The sequence below is a fragment of the Haemaphysalis longicornis genome, unplaced genomic scaffold, assembly GCF_048455015.1.
Source record: "Haemaphysalis longicornis isolate Haplotype H1 unplaced genomic scaffold, Haemaphysalis longicornis Haplotype H1 scaffold_2, whole genome shotgun sequence".
Classification (NCBI taxonomy): Eukaryota; Metazoa; Arthropoda; class Arachnida; order Ixodida; family Ixodidae; genus Haemaphysalis; species Haemaphysalis longicornis.
The window spans coordinates 263,184,883-263,206,574 of record NW_027526295.1 but is presented as its reverse complement, the minus strand read 5'-3'; the positions used below and the strand labels follow the sequence as shown (position 1 = coordinate 263,206,574).

General features: G+C 46.4%; 1 protein-coding gene across 2 annotated transcripts in view; it reads left to right on the top strand.

Annotated features, from left to right (window-relative positions):
* Positions 1-20,617, top strand: part of Fur2 (furin-like protease 2) — a 70,703-nt gene extending 50,086 nt beyond the window's left edge. The window contains exons 15-24 of one of the 2 annotated variants that reach the window (XM_077700463.1): positions 2,437-2,589; positions 3,411-3,523; positions 4,060-4,159; positions 6,523-6,708; positions 7,656-7,867; positions 9,317-9,417; positions 11,038-11,212; positions 12,187-12,466; positions 16,394-16,500; positions 17,187-20,617. In XM_077700463.1, the coding sequence (XP_077556589.1) occupies positions 2,437-2,589; positions 3,411-3,523; positions 4,060-4,159; positions 6,523-6,708; positions 7,656-7,867; positions 9,317-9,417; positions 11,038-11,212; positions 12,187-12,466; positions 16,394-16,451 (1,378 nt within the window). In that variant the 3' untranslated portion in view covers positions 16,452-16,500; positions 17,187-20,617. Of the gene's footprint in view, positions 1-2,436; positions 2,590-3,410; positions 3,524-4,059; positions 4,160-6,522; positions 6,709-7,655; positions 7,868-9,316; positions 9,418-11,037; positions 11,213-12,186; positions 12,467-16,348; positions 16,501-17,186 lie in introns of both variants that reach the window. The other variant, XM_077700462.1, reaches the window with a different exon arrangement.
* Positions 20,618-21,692: the final 1,075 nt, after the last annotated feature.

Here is a 21,692-nt window from a genome sequence, read left to right as displayed (position 1 = left end):
TCACCGCTTTTCTTTCATTTGAGCCTTCAAGAGTCAATTTGAGCACTGAATTTTTTCAATGTAGGGCCTGAGAGGCAAAATAAAACGTGCCTCGACCGGAATTTCGTTCTTCCTTTCTTGCCGTGACTTCGTTAAATCGAAAGCGCCGCACAAAATTACTTCGTAAAATCGAGACAAAAATACATGCATTTAGCAAAATTTTGTTAGAAAACTTGAAAAAATTCGTTATATCGCGAATTTCGTTAAATCGAGGTTCGTTATATCGAGGTTCAACTGTATACATCAACACTGTACACCAAGTTCTGGATTTTTGCGGGTCCGCCAACCTAGCGGCCCTGACGGCTGCACCACTCCACGAAGCCACTTGAGAGTAGGTCGGTCTCCCTAAAATATGCATCCAAGCATACTTGTTTGTTTTCTCACACAAAATTTTTGCCACTTCAGTGGTAAAAAACAAGAGGAAGAAGTTCAGCACTCTTGAGAAGTGCTGCGCGTTGCTCCGCAACGCTAATTTGACATGAGCGCCAGGCTATCTTGAAGATGATAAAGCTATACGGCGTGGTGTATTTGGCAAATTATCTTCGCCACACGTTGTCCAGACCCTACACATAGAAGAAGAAACGTGTTTTGTTTATAAATACAGCGCAAAGTAAAAACAAACCTTGCCTGGCAGCCCCTGGCAAAGACTGAGGCCGTTGAATGGGAGCGCGTTCCTCAGAACTAAAATCTGACGAACCCACATCGTTGCGAGAGTCATCACTGCTGCTGAGGTAAAAAGAATTAGTAGCTGCAGCTGCCGAAGTTCTTGCGCCGTGAAGTGGACGCCATTTTCGTGCAACTCGACGCTATCGCAGGTTCAAATTTCACTCTCGACGCTGTCTTCAAACACAAAATGTAAACAAACAATAATGAAATCGAAACAGGAGTTACCAGTAAATGCACCAGATGGTGTTTGTTGTCTGCAAGGCGCCGTTTTTAGTTTTTGCGGGACGTTTGAAATCATCTGAACTCTGTGTCCAATGGCCTATGGTGCCGTAAAAAAAGAGTAAAGTCCTTTCTGTTGTCAGGATAACAAAAATAACGAGCAAAACATGTACAGTGTCGGCAAGTGAAAACCTTTCTGTTGTCAGGATAACAAAAATCACGAGCAAAACATGTACAGTGTCGGCAAGTGAAAACATGACAATGCCAGGAACATTTCTTGTGCCATGATTTTTCGCATTGTAAATTATGAAAGTGGAGAGGCAGAGCTTGTTGAAAAGCTTATTGGTTTAAAAAAATTAGCAAAGTGGTTGTAGCTTATTCAATCCTTGCTAGAATGTGCCTTGCTCGCACACTGTGGTGCTTCACTGTACATCAACAAAAAATGAACTGTTTGAGAAATGGGAGAAAGAAGTTTCTGCTCACTTTGTTGATTTGTAAGCAGAAAAAGCACATCTCATTGATGCATGTAATAACGCATTATCTGTGGTAGCACACACATATATGAATTGCTGATGGAAAACTGTTTTGGGGTTCCATCTTGCTGTACTGAAAGTTTATCTACATGCGGAGCCCGTTCATGTAGTTTACATGCCGAGTGCCTCTTGCTGACGCGGCACACTCTTGTAGGAGGTACCCTGGAAATCAACCTCAACTTCTGCAGGGGGGTGTGTTACAGATTTCTCAATGCTATTTCGTATGTGGCGAGCAAATGTAGTGGTATGCTTGTGGTGGGGCATAGAGGGGTAGACTTGCACAGTTAAAGGCCAACTGCACTCAAATTTCACCTCGACCAAATTTATTTTTAATGGATAGTAAGTGCCACCAAATCAGCTGGGACACTAGTGGTAGCCCCATGAAACGCCTCGTTAATCAGTTGGAAGCGTTTATAAAAGCTCCGCCGCAGACCACGCTGCACCTGCCGGCAGATAGCGTAAACAGCCATGACGCGCCTGTGATGCTCCAGCCAACGGGGGCCTCTTCCTCTGGCCAGCCACGCAGCTGGAGAACCAGTTCAGCTCTGCTGCAAACGCACAGGCACGCATGCGCGCGTGCACAGGCAACACGTGCGCGCAGGCAGGCGTGCAAACGCACAGGCACGCGTGCGCATGCGCGCGCCCGAACTGCCGAACTGCTGGCTGACCATCCGGCCGCTCGCTTGCCGGCTGCAACGCCATTGTAATGGCCGTGGTCTGCTCGATTGCGGTTTCAAAATCGCTGATTTTTGCTGACCGCTTGCAGCATCCACACGCGTATTTCAGCTGTTGTATTTTGCATCTTGCTTTCTTTTTAGGTAGACTATACGGAAGTAGTGTTTTCAAGAGGTCAAAATTTTGAGTGCAGTTGGCCTTCGATGCCAGGTCATCCGACGCTATTGTCACTGAGCAGCTGCTTTCTGCCGCTGAAACCCTCTCGGGCTGGTGGCCCTGTCTTTTTCCCCCTTGCCCCTTTCAGGTGCCACTCCTGCCACGACACGTGCCAGACGTGCCTCGGCCCCCTGGCTCAAGACTGTGTCACGTGCGCCGAGAAGCTCTGGTCCCACAACAGGCAGTGCTTCACCCACTGCCCCCCCAAGTACTATGGTGGCGAGGATGGCTTCTGCCGCAGGTTTGTTGGCAAACTCTTGTGCTGTGTTGGTTTTCAAACAAGAAGGCAGGGAAACACCACAAAAACATTAGCTGGAAGTCTTTGAAGGAGTGGGGATGACGACGAGAATTGCAACAGCAATAATGGGAGTAGAGCAAGGTTGGTACTTGTCCACAGCCTACCTAATCGCACACAGAATTTTTGGCGTGTAGCTCTGTCAGTTAGGAAATTACTCGGATAAACTCAGGTGAAAGACATGTGGTAAAAGTAAATACAGACTGGAGTTTTTTACTTTCTTCTTAGTTGTGTTGGTGCTTAGGCGTAAGAATAAGTATTTTTCTGTCATGCCTTATCTTTCTCTTGTAGTGTGCAAAGGTGTGAACTCAGAAAAACATCAAGTAGGCAATCCTTAACTGCCTAAACATCACAAATCATGCACTTACTTTGAACCAAGGACATAGCTGCAGTGGTATCAAACACAAGAAAAATAAAGGGTGTTTGGAAGTGAAAAAACAGCTGCTGCTGCTGCTGCAGAAACATTCCTCTTTGTACCATCGGCACGGGCATTGGCAGGAGGTGAAAAAGGGGCACTTGTTCCCTCCTCCCCCCCCCCCCCCCCCTCCCTTCCAAGCCACAATAGCACTTGCCCCCTCCTCCTGCCCGCTCCCTCTACCCCGGCAATGCAGCAGGTTTGCTCTTGCTAAGACAAAATCCTGCCGTCGCCCATGACCATTTCCCCAATGGTCATGGGCGAGGAAGTGATGCCCTGCAAAAGGAATGCATGTGGAACAACACTTACCAGTGTTAGTGATGACTCGGCATCTCGGTTGTTCTTGGAACAGCTGCAGGGCACCGTGCTTGGAGTGCCTCTCCCTGACCAGCTGCAAGACGTGTGTAACGGGCTACAGGCGGGACAACTCCACATGCAGCGTGGCATACACCAAGTGCGGCGAGGGTGAGTGTCTGGAGATGCTGTTTCACGTGTTCCCGGAACAAGTTTTTACCGCTCCTGTGCCGGTCTGAGTTTTGCAACTCCCCACAGCAAAAAACTCTGGCACAACCATTCTGGGTTCCTTGTGAGACATGCCATTACGCTAACCTGGCCCGGTGATTTATTCCTGAATGAGACACTCCCTTCATTCTTGCTGTGGCAGCTGACAGTGCATGATTTTATGGCGAGCATGTAAAAAACTAGCATAAATAAATGCAAATAACGATGTGCTGTGAAGGCTGTTTGCTGGTGTTATGGTATAGTAACCTGCACTGGTGCCTGTGGTCTTGCGGGTCGGGCAAAACCAGGCGATATTTTTTTTTCTCCAGCCGAGCAAATGCTAAGCCATGAAGTGTGTCCTGACTGAATGCAAAGGCAGAGAAAACGAATGCGTGTGCTGTGTCGCAAGTATTATTAATTCACATGTCCCTGTTGGAGTGATAGCTGCTCTGTGCAGTTCTGAAGTGTTGGTCTTCTTTTTTTTTTCACTCTCAATCCAGGCTTCTTTAGCCCCAAGGGAAATTGCTATACATGCCACGAGAGCTGCAAAACTTGCTATGGAAGCAGTGAAAATGAATGCTTGAGCTGCCCACCTAACAAGTAAGTACCAGCCATAAATCCCCATGCTGTCTTGTTTCTTCAGTCTGGACATTTTTCTAGCCTGACGTTAAGCACCTCCATATATGAGTGGAAACAAGCAGCACAGGGGGGTGTGCGTGTGCGTGTGTGTACTTTGAAGAGAGAGAGAGAGAAAGTGATAAAAAGGTTACAGTTTTGGGACTGTTTTGTCTATTGTTCTCCAAAAGTGACTAATCTTCAGAACAAATTGACAGACTCAAAAAATAGCATATTTGAAAACAGCGGGGGAAAAGCAGCAAGTCTGACAGGTTTCATAGAGCTTACTTAAATATAAAAGAAATTGTTTTAAAGGAGTCATGAAGACAAAATACAAGTTGGGTTTATTAGAAAGACTGCTTAGTCCCGATAACAATGATACCAATATCATCGCAATCATTGAACACATAACGGAGATATGAAAGAAAACATGTGACGCAGTTGCGACCCCCTAGCCAATTTCCCGCAACTTTTCTATGACGTCACGGAACCTTGTTTGTGCAATTGGCGGCCGCCTAACTGACCTGTCACGACGGCACATGACTGGACGTCTGTGGGGCCTCTAGTTCCATTTGACCGCATCACTTGAATGCTAACGTGCAGTTAATGCACTGAAAATTGTTTTATTGTTGGCCCGTATGACGTCATTCTTGCTCATAACACGTCAGTCACTGTGGCGCAAAATTTGAAAGTTTTTAAATACTTCTGCTTTTTTTTTTTTCGTTAAAAAAACATCTTTTGTGTCTGTAATGGAGCTGATTGAGATACTGAATCCTAGTTCCTTCAAATTAAACAAAGTTGTATTTTCTTTTCGTGGCTCCTTTAAGGCCCATGTCCCTCTAAAGTAGTGGCTGAGTATGTTATAGCGTTTGTTCATTGTGAAAAAGGTTTATTTCATCATAATTAAATATCCTTAACCCGAACATCAGAGGGGCTTAAAACTGAAGAAACGCCTAGCCTGTGGGCATGTACTCTGGAGCTTTTAGTGCTCCATGCACCACTGTTCCCTGTGCACTGGCATGCTAAGGGTGTTGGGGAATGGAAAAAAAACCACACTCAAGAATCAAACCCAGGATTTCATCTTTGGTTGGAATTAAGCAGTCATACTTTGCTTTCCTTTCAAAAGGGCTGCGTCAGGGCCTTGGTGCATGAGGGGTAGTTTACATTCCCAGATATTTTTTACTTACAGAAACATTGGAATGTGTAGGTGTGGCTCTTACAGTTACCTTCAGTCATCTGTTGCTAAACAAGCAAAACACCGTGATCATGTCATGTCCATTTTGCAAAAATGTGTAACTATAATCAAACCTTGTTTGTGGTTGCACTGAGCTTTTTTGGGCCTCTTTTAGCAACTTGCTTATTTGTCACTCTGGGCACAATGAATGGGTGCCTTTGACTTTGCACGCTTAACCTTGGACCCGTTTTTCTGACTGATAATAGAAACTGCGTTAGCTAGGAACCTGAGGTTTAATAAAATTCACGAAAGCACTCTTTGAATGCGCACTCATGTGACACTCGGCTGAAAACAATGGAAGCAAGAGCTATGCCGTCTCCGCGAAGTCGGGGTAAAAACCACGAGGATGCCATTGCAGACTTGACCAATAGGTGCGATACTAAAACATGATAGTTTTCAAACCACAGTTAGCATAGTTCTGAGCTAATGAGTGCAGTGCAGCTTGCTAATGTTATTGTTTTATCATGGCCGACATGCACATATGCAGTAGTTCATTTTGTGAAATTAACTTTACACCCCTTTTTATGACCGTTTTCCTGTGCCACTTGCGGCCGCCAAATGGCTACAATAGTGGTGGCTTCACATTGTTTTAAAATTGTGATACTTGTTATGTATGATAGAGAATGAAACAGAACGCGGCACTATCATAGGGTTGTCTTCGTATCTACATGGCATAACTTGTTTTGGAATGAATGAATTAGAGCAGTAGTCGGAGCCGTTTGCCCGAGTCCATCACTGCTGTAGAGCCTCCGCCAATATGTATCGTCCATCTTGGCGCCCAAAAGCACTTGTAGCAGCTGTAACAGCTTATTGGACACAATGCACATAGGCAAGGTAATTTTTTGAGTCTGTATCATCCTGAAATTTGTACCAGTCATGATCGTATAATTGAGATTTTACTCTAGCCTAATGGTTTTCTAGTACTAGCTAGTCCTGACTTTTGTGTGTATACCAAGAGGCTGCACAGGCAGATAAGTCAGTGCAGAGCCCCTTCATCCCATCGGCAAGCAATGCAGTTTCTCCACCTTTGCCGGGACTTTGTTTTCCTTGCCCTTGCATACATCTGTGCTGCTGTGGCATGATGTGCGTGTGTCTGTGTTCCCCCTGCTGCCAGGTTCTGGTACCACGGGCGCTGCACAAGCGAGTGCCTCCTGGGCTTCTTTGTGGATGCGAACCGCACGTGCGTGCCCTGCCACGCCACGTGCAGCCGGTGCAAGGGCCAGGGCCACGCCGACTGCACCGAGTGCCTCTTTGACCTGATCCTGCACGAGGGCCACTGCGTGCACGAGTGCCCCCCGGGGTGAGCTGGACGGACCCACTACTCTCTCTGCTGCCTGTGTATTTATTTGGGGAAGGACCAGCGACTGTAGCATAGGGGCGTTGTTTGCAACAGGGGAACTCTGAGCAGTAGCACGTTGCACTAAAGTGGCTGTTTGGTCGTGCTGGTTAGTCTTGATCGAGAAGAAGAAACAGTGCAGCTGGTGCACAGACAAAGGAAGACGGGACACACATGAGCACTCGTGCGTATCAGATCTTTTGTCTGTGTCCCAGCTGCACTGTTTCTTCTTCTCGATCAAGTTTCACATTGGTAGCCCTGTGCAGGTAGCTCTCCCTACATTGCACAGGACCTGTGCCCTGGTGTTCATGGTAATGTGGTGGTGCTGTGACAGAGAGAAAGAAAGAGAGGGCACTCGGGTCTCTGCTGTCATTGGCAAAAACCCAGCAAGGAGTTAAATAGCACCTGGAGGGTCAGGGTTTACCACTTGTCTGGGTTTACTGGGTTTACCGCTTGTAAGTTTGTCCAAGTGTGCTTGAAGACCCCTTTCAGCAGTTTCTGGCCATTATGCAAGCCAAATTTTTGACCGCCTTTTCTCTTTTTTTTTTTTTCTTTTTCTTCTTTAATTTTTCGTCATTGATTTTTATTTGGTCTCTCACTTGCTAGGAATCGGTTTGAGTGCTTGTCTAAATGAAGTCACACCAATACTGCAACAGGTTCCCTACCATGGGAGACTTATTATATAATATAAACGTGCCCGAAACAGGAAAAAAAGGGAAAGGTAGCGCATTGCTAGAAGTTTTGCTCGGCTTTGGAACCTTGTCATCAAAAATAAGGAACGGAGACCTCTGTAGTATTACCGCAGCTGTGGTCTCAGTTACCATGGGAAACATTTGTTTCCCACTGTGCCATGCTTGATAAGCCCATCCCACGGCCGGCCTGGGTGACCAGTGGGCGGGGTGTGTGTCCAGCTTCTTCCACGACCGGGTGAGCGGGCGGTGCGGCCGCTGCCCCTCCGGCTGCAGCTCGTGCCTCAACGCGTCGGCCAGCTCGTGCCTGTCCTGCAGCCAGGGATACGCCCTGCAGCGGGGGGGCCAGTGCCAGCTGCTGCCCTGCCCCAGCGGCACCTACCCGCGCCAGGGCCAGTGTATCCGCTGCCACCCGGCTTGCTCCTCCTGCTCAGGTGGGTCCGCTGGGCCCGCAGGCACTTTGCACGTGACGTGCGACGCCCTGTTTGACTCTTTAGCTGCCTTGCAGCAGTTTTATACCTGTGCTACACGGTCGTTTCAAAGTCCTTCCGAAGGCCTTCGTAGAGCACTGCGTGGACCCGGACTGACCTGAAAGCCCAGATTCAGCGTTTATTGGCGGGCTCAGGCAGGCTTGGGCTTGGGCTTGAAGCCGTGGGCCTGTGCCGAACTCAGGCCCACTTATTAAAGTGCCTAAGGCAGGCCTTCGAGCACACATAATATAATGGATTGCATAATATAATATAATATAATCTATTGCACATAATATAATGGATTGCAAAAACCAAGGCCTTCTGTGCCCACCTGAAGTGACACGTGCAACTGCTAAGAGCGGGCTCTTCGTGCACCTTAGCAAAGAAAATAGTAAAACAGATTATGTTGTAATGTTTTTAATTTTCACAGAAACGAACAATGTTTTTGCATGAGTAAACTACACAAAACTAAACTACATAAACTATGTAGTTTTGCATGAGTAAACTACACAAAGTAAACTACACAAAAATAAACTACACAAAAACCCACTCTTTCAGCAATTTCTCTGTTTCCGCTCTTGCGACTGCATTGTTACCACTCTTGATACAATATTATTATCGCTGTGGTAACGCAAGGGTTCTTCTTTAATAGCAAACAAATATAATAAACAAATTTTCTTTAGCGTCTAATCCCGGGCCTGGTTACGCACACATGGGACCACGCTAGTTTTAGAAAGAAATGACCGCGCCTGGGCTTGAGATTAGGAACACTGGCTAGGTCTGGGTTGGGCTCACTTATGGACACCCAGACCTGGGCCAGGCCCAGGTTGGGTTCAGGCTTCATAAAGTGGTTTGGGCCGGGCCCGAGCCTTAAAATCAGGCCCATGCAGTGCTCTAGGCCTTTGAACCAACTGTCTATTGTGTGGGTGCGTTGCGTATCCATTAGCCACACTTGTAAGTAAGCATTCAGCTGTCAGTTGAAAGTTGCTGTCTAGCATGGGCATTATTTTTGTTCTCGATGGAGAAGGCGTAAGAAAAGAACAATGGAGCACAAAGATACAAGGTTGCATGCAGCTAAGCTTGTGATGACTGGGGCCAGCATTGCCACTACTTCTGCTGTGCGCCAGGGCCACAGTGAGAAATGCGCGTGTCGTGCCTTACTTAGCTTGGTGCGCAAGGTGTGTTTTGTCAATGTAATCATGCAACCCGAGTTTATTTGAAGTGATGCAGTTGAATGATACACGAAATAGTGCAGAAAAGTTGAGCCTCGGGCCTTTAAGGAAGAAATGAATAAATGAAATGAAATTATAATTGCAGGTCTCTCTGCCCACAGGTCTTTCACAATGAGCACTTGTTTGTCAGCTTTTGAGCAGTGTGATGAACTGGCACGTTTTCACCCACCCAACTGTGCAGGTCCAGGGCCAAGTTCTTGTTCAGCTTGTTCCAGCAGGGCTCTCCTATCAGGTAGCACATGTGTGCCATGCCTCTCGGACGAATACTTGTCCCCTTCCAAGGTGAGTTACTAGCTTGTCTGAGAGCCCCCTTCAAAAGAGAGGGGAGGAGGGGGGGAGGGGGGTGCAGTTGAAATGGAGGTGCAGTTTGGTGAAACTTAATTTTACAAACTCCTGAGGTAACATGCAAATGTGAAATACCTCGGTAAAGGTCACCAGAGATAACGTCATGTAATTTTGTGGATTCCCAGATTTTTTGAGACTTCCTGGCTCTGCTGACCTCTGTGGGAATAGCAGAGGTCCATAATATTAACCAAGTGGTGCGGTCCAGCACATCTCGAATTGTGGCCGGACTAGGTCGTCGCAAGAACCCTACCTGCACCTTGCAAAATTAGCATACTCTGGAGCAATTTTTTTAGGCACGTTTTTGTGCCCTGGAAGTACTCCACATCAATTAACACCGTTTTAAGTCAGCTTTGTTGATGGCTTTTGATAGTAGGCTCTAGAGCTTTGATGATGCAAGTGCAGTGGCATTCGATAGTGCACTCGTGAACCTACTTAAACCAACCATGAATACAACGAGTGGCTTTGCTTTGTTTGAAGAGTCATTGAGTTGTAATAACAAGTGCAAAAAGTTTGATGCAAAATTCGTTTCCAATAAAGCCCCCGGTGCAGCCTGTATGGACTGATTGGGCTTGTGAGCTTTCAATTTGAAGTTGCTTGGTTTGGAATGTGAACCAGCATTTTTGGCTAGTGATAAGGTTATTGACTAATGGCTGCAAAGGGAAAAAACCTCACCAGAGCGCTAATTAATGGCAGTCGAAGATGCGGTACCATTTGTGAGCGTCCCTTGTAGCAGCACAAAATTCTAGCCACCCCGTTTCCTTAGAAGTAGTGGGTGTTCAGTTTATCTCAGGTTGCGGTTTTCTTTTTTTTTTTTTTCCGTTTTTTTGGCTACATCATGGAACATGGCATGGGACTCAGAGTAAGAAGTGCTTACCAACAACAGAAATTTTTATTGTAGAGAACATGCATGTGCAGGTATGTATTATTTATGTAGCCATGTGCATTGAGTATATTTGTGTGTTTTTATGATAAGCAATTCAATTTTTAGTAAACATGTTTTTTTTTGTTTTTTTTTTTTTCGGTGTCCTATCTCTTGTGGTGTTTCCAAAAAAATGTATTCAAAACAACTTTCCCAATTTAAATTTCCATCTGACTGGTCTCAAGTTGCTGAATTCTAGCCCACTGATATCCTGAGTGAGGGTCAGTTTATCCTAGGCATGCTGTTACATAAGCAAAGGGCCCTAGTAGGGTTTGCTTATTTAAACATTTATTTAAAAATACTGCTGGCCTCAACATGAAGCCATATCTCAGCACACAACAATACAATTCAAAAGGCATAGAAAGGACGCTTTATATAAAAAAAAAAGAACATTGCTGGTCAGTTATAAATCAGTAATGTATAACTGAAATTATGACCTTCGCTAGGTTTAGTCTGCTATATGTCAACTTCTGGGTGCTGGCAAAAGGACAGATATGAAGCAACAACGGGGGGCCAGAGCCAAAATTGAGCATCCAGCATGCCGATTCTGCACCAAAAAACCCAGCTGAGTGCAGCTTCGGTGTGCTAACCCCCAAAATTCAAAAAGGAAAAAATGTTTACCTCGCTGGCTTCTGCAGGAGTGCCTCAAGTGCAAGCCACCGTGTGATTCCTGCCTCGGCCCTAATGAAGACCAGTGCCTGTCCTGCCTTGGCGAGCTCAGCTTGGACCCAGTCACGTGGCGCTGCCTGCCCTGCTGCAAGGACTCCGCCACCAAGTCGGCCAAGAACTGCTGCATCTGTGACAGCATCACAAGTACGTCTGCTGTGTCGGGCATGTCTGGGCGGCTCAGTGGCTGCAATGACGTTGCCCTGCTGAGCACGACGTGGCACGCTGGCCACCGTGATTGGTTTTACGGATAGAGGTGAAAAAAAAGAACGCACCTGTGTGGACGAAACATTTAATTGTGAAAGATCTCTAGGTAGTCTGAAGCAACCGGTAGCCCTCCTCAAAGGCCACGACATGGCCCTAATGTTGTTTCAGCGCTTAAACCCTAAATGCTGATTTTTTCTTGTAAGTACACCTTATTGACACTCTTGAAGATCATGCAAAAAGCCAGGTGGGGATGACGGATGGTGCAGGTCGTGGCTGGGCTCCTCTGCCACTTTGCTTTTTCTTAGGGTGTGCTTTTCTTCCTTGCACATTTTTCTGCCGCCCAACTAATTTTACTTGATGTACCACTCATTTTAACTTGCAGCTAGACATTACATCTCCCAATGCAGTGCAGTGCAAAAACTTGCATGAGTGTTCAGGAGAACTGTCCACTGCAGAATTAGGATTGGTACAGTAAGCTGAAATTCCAGATAGCTAGCTACGGTTAGCAACAGCACTCCCAAGATCCACTTTGCAGATCAGATCTGAGTTTGCGGCGTCAGGATGCTGCTGATAGCTCTTTGGCCAAGTTCAAAATGTTTTTTTTTTTTTTTATGGAAAAAAATTGCCTGCAGAACAAATGTTTTGCAATTTCTGGCTTTAGATACTGGAGCTTTTTTTTTTTTCCTCTTTTCTTGCCAAAACCAAAATTGTTCATGTTGATTCAACGTACCACAGTCGGCATATCACAACCAAAATCTGTGAATTATAGTCACATTAACGTTGCAACAGCCTGCTGCGGGAGAGAATGGGCCGACCCAACTGGCAGAGGCCTTAGTGGATAGGTGTGTGTGGTGTGGACTTGCTGTGTCCAACAGTCGGTCTGAAGCTGAGTGGCCCTCGGGGGGGCCTTGCAGAGCGGTGCGCGGCAGAGACGGAGCAGATGCGCAGCGCCACGTGGCTGGTGCGGGACAGCGCCACCCACACGTACGACCTGTCGGTGCAGCGGGTCACCATGACGGTGGTGGTGATCTGCCTGGGGGCGGTGGTGATGTTCTTTGTGCTGTTCGGCCTGCTCGAGTGGTCCTCCTCTTCGGGCGGCTCCTCCTCCAGGGCCGGCCTCTTCCGCCAGCGCGCCCTGGCACAGCTGCGCCGAGCGGGCAACGGCTACTCGCGCCTGTCCAAGAAGGCCGACAGGTGGGAGCGGGTTCACTTTAAAGGGGCCGTGAAGACTAGATACGAGTTTGGCCATTAACAAGACTGCTTTGTCCCGATAACAATGATACCAACTTGGTCGCCAACTTCAAACAAATTATCAAAACATTTTAAAAAAACATGAAGCAGTGGCGACTCCCCAGACACTTTCTGGAGATTTGTTAATGATATCACAGAACCTTGTTTGTGTGATTGGATGCTGCTGACCTAAGCCACCGCCAAGAAACATGACAGGGCGATTGTAGGGGGGCCTCTTTGATCCATCACTTGAGTGCTACTGCGCAGTTAACACACTGAAAACTGTCTTTAGTGCCATCCCATATTACGTCACTGTAGTGAGAACTTTGAATGTTTTCATATATTTCTTGTGGTTTTTCGGCTGGAATGGACCTGGCCGGGTAGCCAGAGGCTAGTTGTTGCAAACTAAGCAAAACTGCATTGTGTCTTCATGGCTCCCTTCTAGGACCCCTGCAACGCTTTTTTTTTTTAACCAGTTCTTTTCTGACCCTACACCAGTTCTTTGTGTCATTCGGATACACATGCAAAAAGAATTATTAGGATCGGTGCGCAAATAAGAAAGTTATGCAATATTTACGTTTACAAATACAGTGCAGACCATTTATAACGTAACCGCTTATAGTGCGGGACCGGATATAACGCGGGTTTTTGTGACCACTGGTTTGCCTCCCATAGAACTCAATGCATAAGCATACCGCTTAAGATGCGGTTGATCGAACCACAATACCGTTTATAGTGCGGTTTTTCGGCTGGTCTGCTGATCGTCCGGCGCAGCTGGGGCATCGTTTTAGGGTAGCAAAAGAAAAAAAAGAAATGATGAAATCGGCCATCTGACGCAGCGCGCACCCCTTGCTCTCCTTTAACTTCGACACAGAAGAAAAAAATAGGCACCCTTTAGTTCGCGCGTACGTGATAACCACAGCTGTCCTTGCTTGATGCACCTCGGAAGATAGCGACCGACTCCCCGTCCGCGCGTGGCAAGTTGTTTCTATTAATCGTGAACCGCATGGCCCGTTTTCGCACACGAATTGTGCACATTGGCGTTGCGCGTGCGTTTTTTCATGCTCGCATCTACGATTCCGCGCTCGCGGTGGCTTCTTCGCGTGGCAGTGGGAGGAGCCTGACGACGTGCACCAATGGAAAGACGCGCACCTAATGGCGGGAGATTCGAAGCGCCCCGAGCCGGCTAGCCGCGCCAGAGGTGTTAAGGCTAAAGTCCCTCGATCAGATGAAGGGACTTTAGTTTAGGCTTACCACCGCGGTATTTTTTGATGGGCGCTTTCACAAGCAGCGTGGATGGCAGTTTATATTCCTTTTCTTTGCGGTCACATTATCAGCTCTTTTCTTGCATGAGCATCTTCGCTTGCGCCTCGTGCGGCATTTCAGCGAGCGGTTAGAAGTTGTCACTGGAGCTGCCTGCACCGCTTCACGGCCAGTGCCGACGCCATGTTGCCGCCTCTTACTGCGCCGCACACATTACGCCAGTTGTATCCGCGCCGGCGTCGCCGCGCCTGCGGCGTGCGCTGCACGTTTTCGCGAGAAATCGCTCCATGTGGTTCACGCTTTAGAACATTGTGCAGATAAGCCACCACTCTTCCCGAACAAGCGAGCTGCGCGAAGGTTTCTACCACCAGTACGTTGCGCTGATAAGCAGCCGCCTTCGGCATCGTGAGCACAAGGTGGGGTAAAAAAAAAAATCCCGCCGGCCTTTCTTATCATGTCCTGCGGCATCTTCATAGACGCAAAAAACGCAACCATGGTCTTTCAAAACACAAACACAACGGAAGTTAAAGCCGCACTCGCCATTTGTAAGACCGCTCTTTTGCAACGTGAGACCCTGCAGCAGCGGCTGATGTTAAAAATAATACGAAATAAAGACCCTGCCTTCGTTTTTAGCGGGAGGTTCAAACACGATTTGCACGATCTGCTGCTACCTCGCAGTGCGCCGGCGCCGGTGCTGTGCGTTTGGGTGATAAAAAATTTAGGATGACTTGAGAGGTAGGTGGCGATTTGGTTGAATTCGCGCACGTTTTGGTTATAGTGCGGTACCGCTTATAGTGCGGATTTTTGCGGCTCCCGCGACATACGTTATAAGCGGTCTACACTGTACAAGCAACTGCGTCACTGGCTCAGTCATGTCTGAAGCCTCCGTATATGATGACGAAACACGGGGACCCTATGCACCCTATGATTGGCTGAGCCTGCAATATTTTGTATACGTATGTCATTGTATCAACCAAGCGAGGCTAAATAGTGCTTTAGTTCGTATTCTTTACCGTAAAGGAAGCATAAAACTTAACCACGGATAATGACAAGGGCATACACTACTGCCCGCCTGTAGTGCTTGTGTGCCCTTTCAAGCCAGGTAATGATGAGCTGCTTTCTATACTCTCAGCATCGTGTGACGTCCGGCGTCTGCGCGCTTCACTAAAATGCATGCCAAATCGCCCGTCTGCGTTTGATATGACGACGTGTATGCTCGGTGGATATAGGTGTAGACGCCAGAAGTGGTGTAGTCAGGAAGCATCGCAAAGCGTACAGCAGATTCGGTGTTTTTGATCCGGCTCGAGCGTCTCGACGTTCAGGAACGTGCTTTTGCACTGGGAAGCGCTGTTCCATTCACTAAAAAGCAGCCGCACATTTTTTTTTTTTCTCTACTAGCAATTGGCTGCCATGAGACAAATTCAACCAAGCTATTTTTGTTGGAAAGCTGTCAGCAAAGACAACTGCAATTCTATAGTGGGGCATTCGTTGGCCTGTGTCGAGAATATCACAACTGTGCGATAGCTTTTTTTGTTGTTGTTGTTAAACGAGGGAACTCTGGCTTAATCTCTTGTAGTATCAGCATGACGGGGTTCATCTGCAAGATCGGTTTGTGATGAACAAACGTTATCACAGCCAGAATATCTGAAAAATGACAAAAACTACACACACACACATAAATACTCGTCGACGCCCAGGCATTGTATGCCAAGTTCTTGCACCTTGCCCCGTGGCTTGAATGGCAGAGTGGTTAACACATCAGACTTTGCTTTTGATGGTTGGTAGTTTGACCCCACGGCGGCCTGTTTTTCTTTTCTTTTCTTTTTTTCTTTTTTGAGAACGTTTCACAAGTTCTTTTTCAAAAGCCAGTATATGCGACTGTTTCTCGCCCTTCTGTGAACCCACGAGTGGAGTTCACATCAAGCCTCGGTAGCAAGGCAGTGCACGCACTTCACACTTTGAATCGCTCGGGGCATTCTTCAACATGAGACTTGTTATGAACAGCCTCCCTGTTAACCAAAAATAGCTTGAATAGCATGGTAGAGTGCAGAAAAGTAAGCCTAGCAACACGCATCACTGCAGCGAAGGGCAGGCTACTTTGGCGGCTTCCGCTTCTACTTACTCGTTGGCACTGCATTGGTGCGGCGGTTGCAGTGCCACCGAACAACGCCATCAAGAAGGGCGGAAAGGAGCTTACCAGGCCAGACAAACGGGGCCTGGCATTTTTCGCTGCCCTCATTGGTGCCGCGATGCTTTGTCACTGGCGAGAGTTGGAAACGAGCAGCAGTCCCCCAGTTTTCGAGAGAGAGAGAGCAACCTTCAATTTGCTTGTATTTTTAAATTTAAAAATTTCATCTCTTTCATTTTGGCATGAATCTTGATCATTCTTTTTGCATCTATCTCTGCATGACACGAAGAACAGGCGTAAAGCCTTGAAAGTACCTCAAAAGCATTGCAGAGGTCCTTTATAAAGGATAGCATGATTCGATGTACAATTCTGCACTTGTTAAGAAAATGGTACAACTCAAGAAATGTCATCATCATTCCTGCTTTCTACCCACTCCATCCTTCCTTGCGCCGTAGGGCTCGCTTTGAGGTGGAGGCTGAAAAGGTCGCCCTGACTCGCAGTGATGGCATGGAAGAAGATGACGAGGATGACGAAGAGATCTTCCACAAAACAACATAGCCTGGTGGTGGGCGCAGAAAGCAAGGCGTCTGGACCAACCCGCAGAAAGGCAAGACTTTTCAAATTCGAGACGAATTCGAAAGCATTTTCTCACCCTAAAAATATATTCACAGTGTAGACAAAAGCCAAATCGGAATATGAGGTCAAAGTGTGCAGAGCAACAATATGATTTCAGAAAAAAGAAAAAGTACACAAGTGCAAGGGAAAGCATATGGTCAGTAGTATTTACTTTCTTGTTTGTCTATACACACTTTGTACAGAATAAAGATGCTTTTAATTAGTCAAACTCATACCCCTGGTTTGAAAGGTGTGTTGTCACAGCTGGCATCACCAAATGAGCTGGTGTAAGATGCGTATTATTTTAAAACCTATTTTTGTCCGGGAACAATGCGTTTTAACGTTCCTGAGGAACTTAAAATGTGGCCTACACAGCCACAACTTCAGCATGGTTATTTAATTAGATGGCGTTTAACACTCCTTGCAGTGTCCCTTGAAATTCACTGTTTTAACTGCAAATTTCGAGTCAATGGCAGAAGTGTTCGTTGTTGTACAAGGGTGTAGTGATGTTTTGAAGGCAGACGTTGTGAATACAATGCAGTTGTATGCTGTCCACATGGTTGTCTTCAGCTGCTACTTTGGGTACCTTGGGCATTTTTTCATTGAGGGGCTGATCAGAGCCCCTGGGGGAAGAAGCAATGTAATGGTGTTTTTGTTTCCATCTGCCATCTCCAACAGATATCGGGGTAACCCAGGGCGTCGTGTGAACGTGCTTGGAGAAGGGGCTACCATCCGTGGGCACAGCAAGAGCGCAATGCCATGCCGCGGAATTCCAAAGCTATGGACCGGAACCAGCGAGACTTCCATGCTGCAGCCGGAAACATCAGAAACGAGGGGAGCAAGGTCACATTCCTTTGCGGCGAAGCCTCGATGCAGGCCGAAGTGTGGGGCACCGGGATATCTGTGGGAAGATGGTGCAGCTCTTGTTCATCCTGGGCTTCCGAGGTAGTTTATAATAGTGAATTTTAGCAGAGCTCTTTCGGATGTACCATGTGTATCTTTACGTTGGCATTACTTTAGAGGGGACTTTTACCTTGTCTGTTGTCTATTTACGCCTGTTATTTCAACTGTGCATGTCACATGTAAGCACTCAACCTGCTGCTCTTTTTCTATCACCTTCTTTTTTTTTTTTTTTTTTCATAAGGTTGTGTTAAATATGAGCTGGTATACTTTAAGTATCCTGGCTGCATTAGTTTTTATTTTAGTTTTTTATGCGCACACTCTAGTTTAACATTTTGCTGAAGTTACTTCGCAAATTGTGAATTTGGGTTCACAAGCACGAAAGTGTGTCAGCATGGTAAAAAAAGTTGCACTGCGTTTTCAATCAAAAATGCTTCACTTCGAGATTTTCTAAGCTGATGTCAAGCTGCTGTGGCAGCTACTTTGCAGGCGCAGTGCTTCGAGCGCAAAAATGCAGCCGAATCTGTGAAAAAATGAGAGAACTGTTTTGTTAGATTCCTCAAATGTTTTAGGCCAGCACTCGTATCCGGCAAAACATTGGAGTGCATGAAGTGCAATATCGTATTTTGGCATTCTGCCCAGTGCTTTCTCACTATATACGGTTTTTAGCTTATCTTTGTGTATGTTTTGGGGGGCATAGTGCGTATTTTACTGTGTTGTTATGTGTTCGCGACGAGTGACTTACCAAGTGCCAAAATGTGAAGGCCACAGGAAGGTACTCATTTAATTGCCTTAATATTTTTTCCGTGCAGCTTAGATGATGCGCAGTGCAGGCCACTGCCTGTCCCCCGCTGTGCTGGACTGTCGTCCTAGTGCGCTCCACTTAATGACTGTGCAGTTCTGCCTCCTCACATTTGCAGGACTCTGGGCAAATGCTTTTAACGAGTGTCACACTGGGCCGCCACGTTTACACCTCCTCTTGGCAGCACTTAACGAGCTACGTGGGTTCTTCTGCTCTTACGCCTGTCTCTGCCTGGGCTGGACTTGTACCCCGTGCTGTGGACGCTGTTCTTCCCAATAGTGCCTCTTACGTGTCACAGCCCAGCAGAATTTCTTTGGCGTACGCATGTCTCTCTCGCTTGCGGTTTTATTTATTTCTGTTACTTCCTTTTCCCAATGTGAACTTTAACTTTCGACCGAACACCTATTAATGACGCACACGAACTGCACTCACGTGCAGAAACCTCTTGCGCCTGCCAGAGGTGCTATTTTTGTAAACAGTTCGAAGGCACAGCTTCATATGGAAGAATACGAGTATCATGCGCACACTCTTTGATACGTAAGGTTCGTGTCTACCGTGAATGTGTGAGTGTTTGTGCATGTGCGTGCATGTGCACGAGTAAGCTTTCCGCCATGATGCGTCCTGGGGATCTGTCCTCTGGAAACGAGCTCGCGGGCACCCTGCTTGCTGTGCACACTCCCCGCAGGGATGTTTTTACACTGGTTGTGCTCTCGCTTTCCTTCTGTTTAGGGGGCAAATGATGGGTGCAGTAGTGTCGGAGGCGTGTAACAATAACTGAGCAGGGATGAAAATGGCTCAAATGTGTTGTTATACTACCTGCCACCTTGAAGTAAAGGCAAATATTGGAGGGTAAAGTAGTTTCAACATGCCTATTCCGTACATAATAGTTCTTTTCGAGCGTGTCAAATTCGTAATGGTCTGTGTCATTCTCTAACTTGCCAGGTTTCTTTTTTTTTCTTTTCTTTTTTTCAGTAAAATGAACAGGCATATAATACTGTGCAGCAAAGGTCGAGTTTTACATGAATGTGGCTAAGAGGCACTTAAAAATGCAAAAAGAAAAGAAAGTGTTGTGCCTAGGAACCCTTTATTGAAAGGTGAGGAAAAGGTGGCCTTTAAGAGGGTCTCGATAAAGAACGTTATTATTTTAGTTACGTGGATGAAAATTTTTATTTTTATTTTATTTATGAATATGAAAATACATGCGTTAAAATTTATTCACATTTTCGGACTTTTGTAAAAAATAAGGCTGCACAGCTGTGAACTGTGCGCCAGTCAAGGATTGCCCTATGACTAATGTTATCATTCTATATGGCCAGGAGCAGAAGTTGCGATGGTTTTAAGTTCAGACTTGAAAAGCAAAAACAACCCCCCTACCCCCCCCCCCCCCCCCCCCCCCCCTTCTTTTTTTTTTCTTCTTCTAAGCCTGAACATTCAGATTGAGATTGTGGGGTTTAGCACACCAATGCCACACAGGTGATGAGGCGCACTGTAGTGGAGGGCTCCAGATTAGTTTTGACCACCTGGGGATCTTTAACGTGCGGTGAAACGTCAAACACCCGGGCGTTTTTGGTTTTCGCCTCCATCAGAAAAGCGGCTGCAATTGCCGGGAATGAAATACGCATCCTTGGGCTCAGCAGCACAACGCCATAGCCATTGAGCTACCATGGTGGGTTCAAGCCTGAACATCAAGCACAACTACTTCTCCTGGGCAGATGGATTGGTAGCCTTAGTTTTAGTGCAGTCCTTTACTGTACATAAAACTACGATTAGAAACTGCATATGTTCCTTAATTTTCATCGTCGGTAACTATAATAATAGTTTTTTTTTGTCGAGACTCTTACCCCCTTTAGTGCAAGATACATGCTTTCACTTTTTTTTTATTTCTTGCCACAGCCATTTCCTAGATTTGTGCATTGTGTTGTGCGAAAATTTCGCTGTGCTGATTTGCACATTGCTTTAAGTGCATTTTAGGTCACAAAACAGGCTTGCAAGGCTGTCTGTACCCGATGTTTGATTCCCTGTGTAGCTTTCTCAACATTGTAGTCGGTTTATTTCATCAGAATTTCAGAGCACTTTCTTTTTGTTGTTTTTGTGTGCAACACCGATATGAGAAAGAAACTAAAGTGTAAGAAAAACTGGCCAGTTTCATGTTTGCGTATTTGCAGTGCTTGTACACTGTTGCGAACTATGCAAAGAAACTAAATGGAAGGCCGAATTAGCACGTGCTCCCGCGTGTAAATCCTTTTCAATTATTCTGGTATCTAGTCACATGCATATTTGTTAATCCTTTGCAAATCAATGCCGTAAATTGCGACTGTGTGCTTTCAAAACACTGTGTGATGTGAGAGATTATACAAAGAAGCGTGTACCTAAAGAGATTGAAATATACAGCCAATCGTCAAGTGTTTGCACTGCGTTTTGTGTTGCATTGTGCGCCCTCAGCGTGGAAGTCCAACATCTGCGACGACTGGAGACTGAATGTTTCGGCATCAGCAGGAGGCATGCATGTGATGGTGATATTATTTGCAGAGGTATGGACACTGTGACGCAAGTCAGTGGCCTTATCTCGGAACCATGCATGGGGTGCTACTTGTGATACGTGATACGACATGTGAACATGGGTCAGCCCTGAGTCATTGCTTTATTGCCACAGAGCAATGCAAGCAGTGCTCTGTGGCAACAAAACATAGCATCTGAGCACTACTGGTTGGTGCTTGCGATTCTAGAGGTAGTGGCAGGTGGGAATTCCACCAGCAAACTGAAAGGGTCGTGACACATTGCAAGGGTTGCTACAGATGATAGGAAGTGGAATCCTAGCAGACTCAAAGTAGCAACATGTTGGAATTTGGGTGCTGTCTGCTGAAAACTTCACTCCAGTCTGCATCACCAACCCAGTTTTCATACAGGCAGCCGTTGTCCATTGCAACGATGACAAAATTACTAGCATATTTGCCTGCTGCATCCAAATAGCTGTGGATAGCCATTGTCGTGTTCCTTGTTACATTTCATTCCAGTTTGACTCCAAGAGACACATTTGCTGGGAAAATGGCAGCTTTTTTCATGCGTAACCAAGATACAACTTTGTGTTGTGCAATAACGGCTGGTTAGCTGTTAGCCGTAGTAAAGATTGACTGATGAGGGTGCAAAATAAGCTAAGAAAGAGCAGTTGGTTGATGCATCAAACCATTGACCTGCAGACAGCGAAATGCTCAATTTAGACAATGGTCTTGAATTCACAGCACACACAACAAGGACAATAGGGAGAGTGAGACACACAGGCGCTGCAATGGGACACACTGCGCCTGTGTGTCTCGCTCTCCCTATCGTCCTTGTTTATTGTGTGTGCTGTGAATTCAAGAATATGGAACACCAACTCGCCCAAGTATCATCGTTAGACAATGGGTTTTCACCATCACTCTCTTATAAAGGAGAAAGTAGAGGCTAGCAGTTAGGCCACCTCCGTGCAAGAGTACACAGGGGGA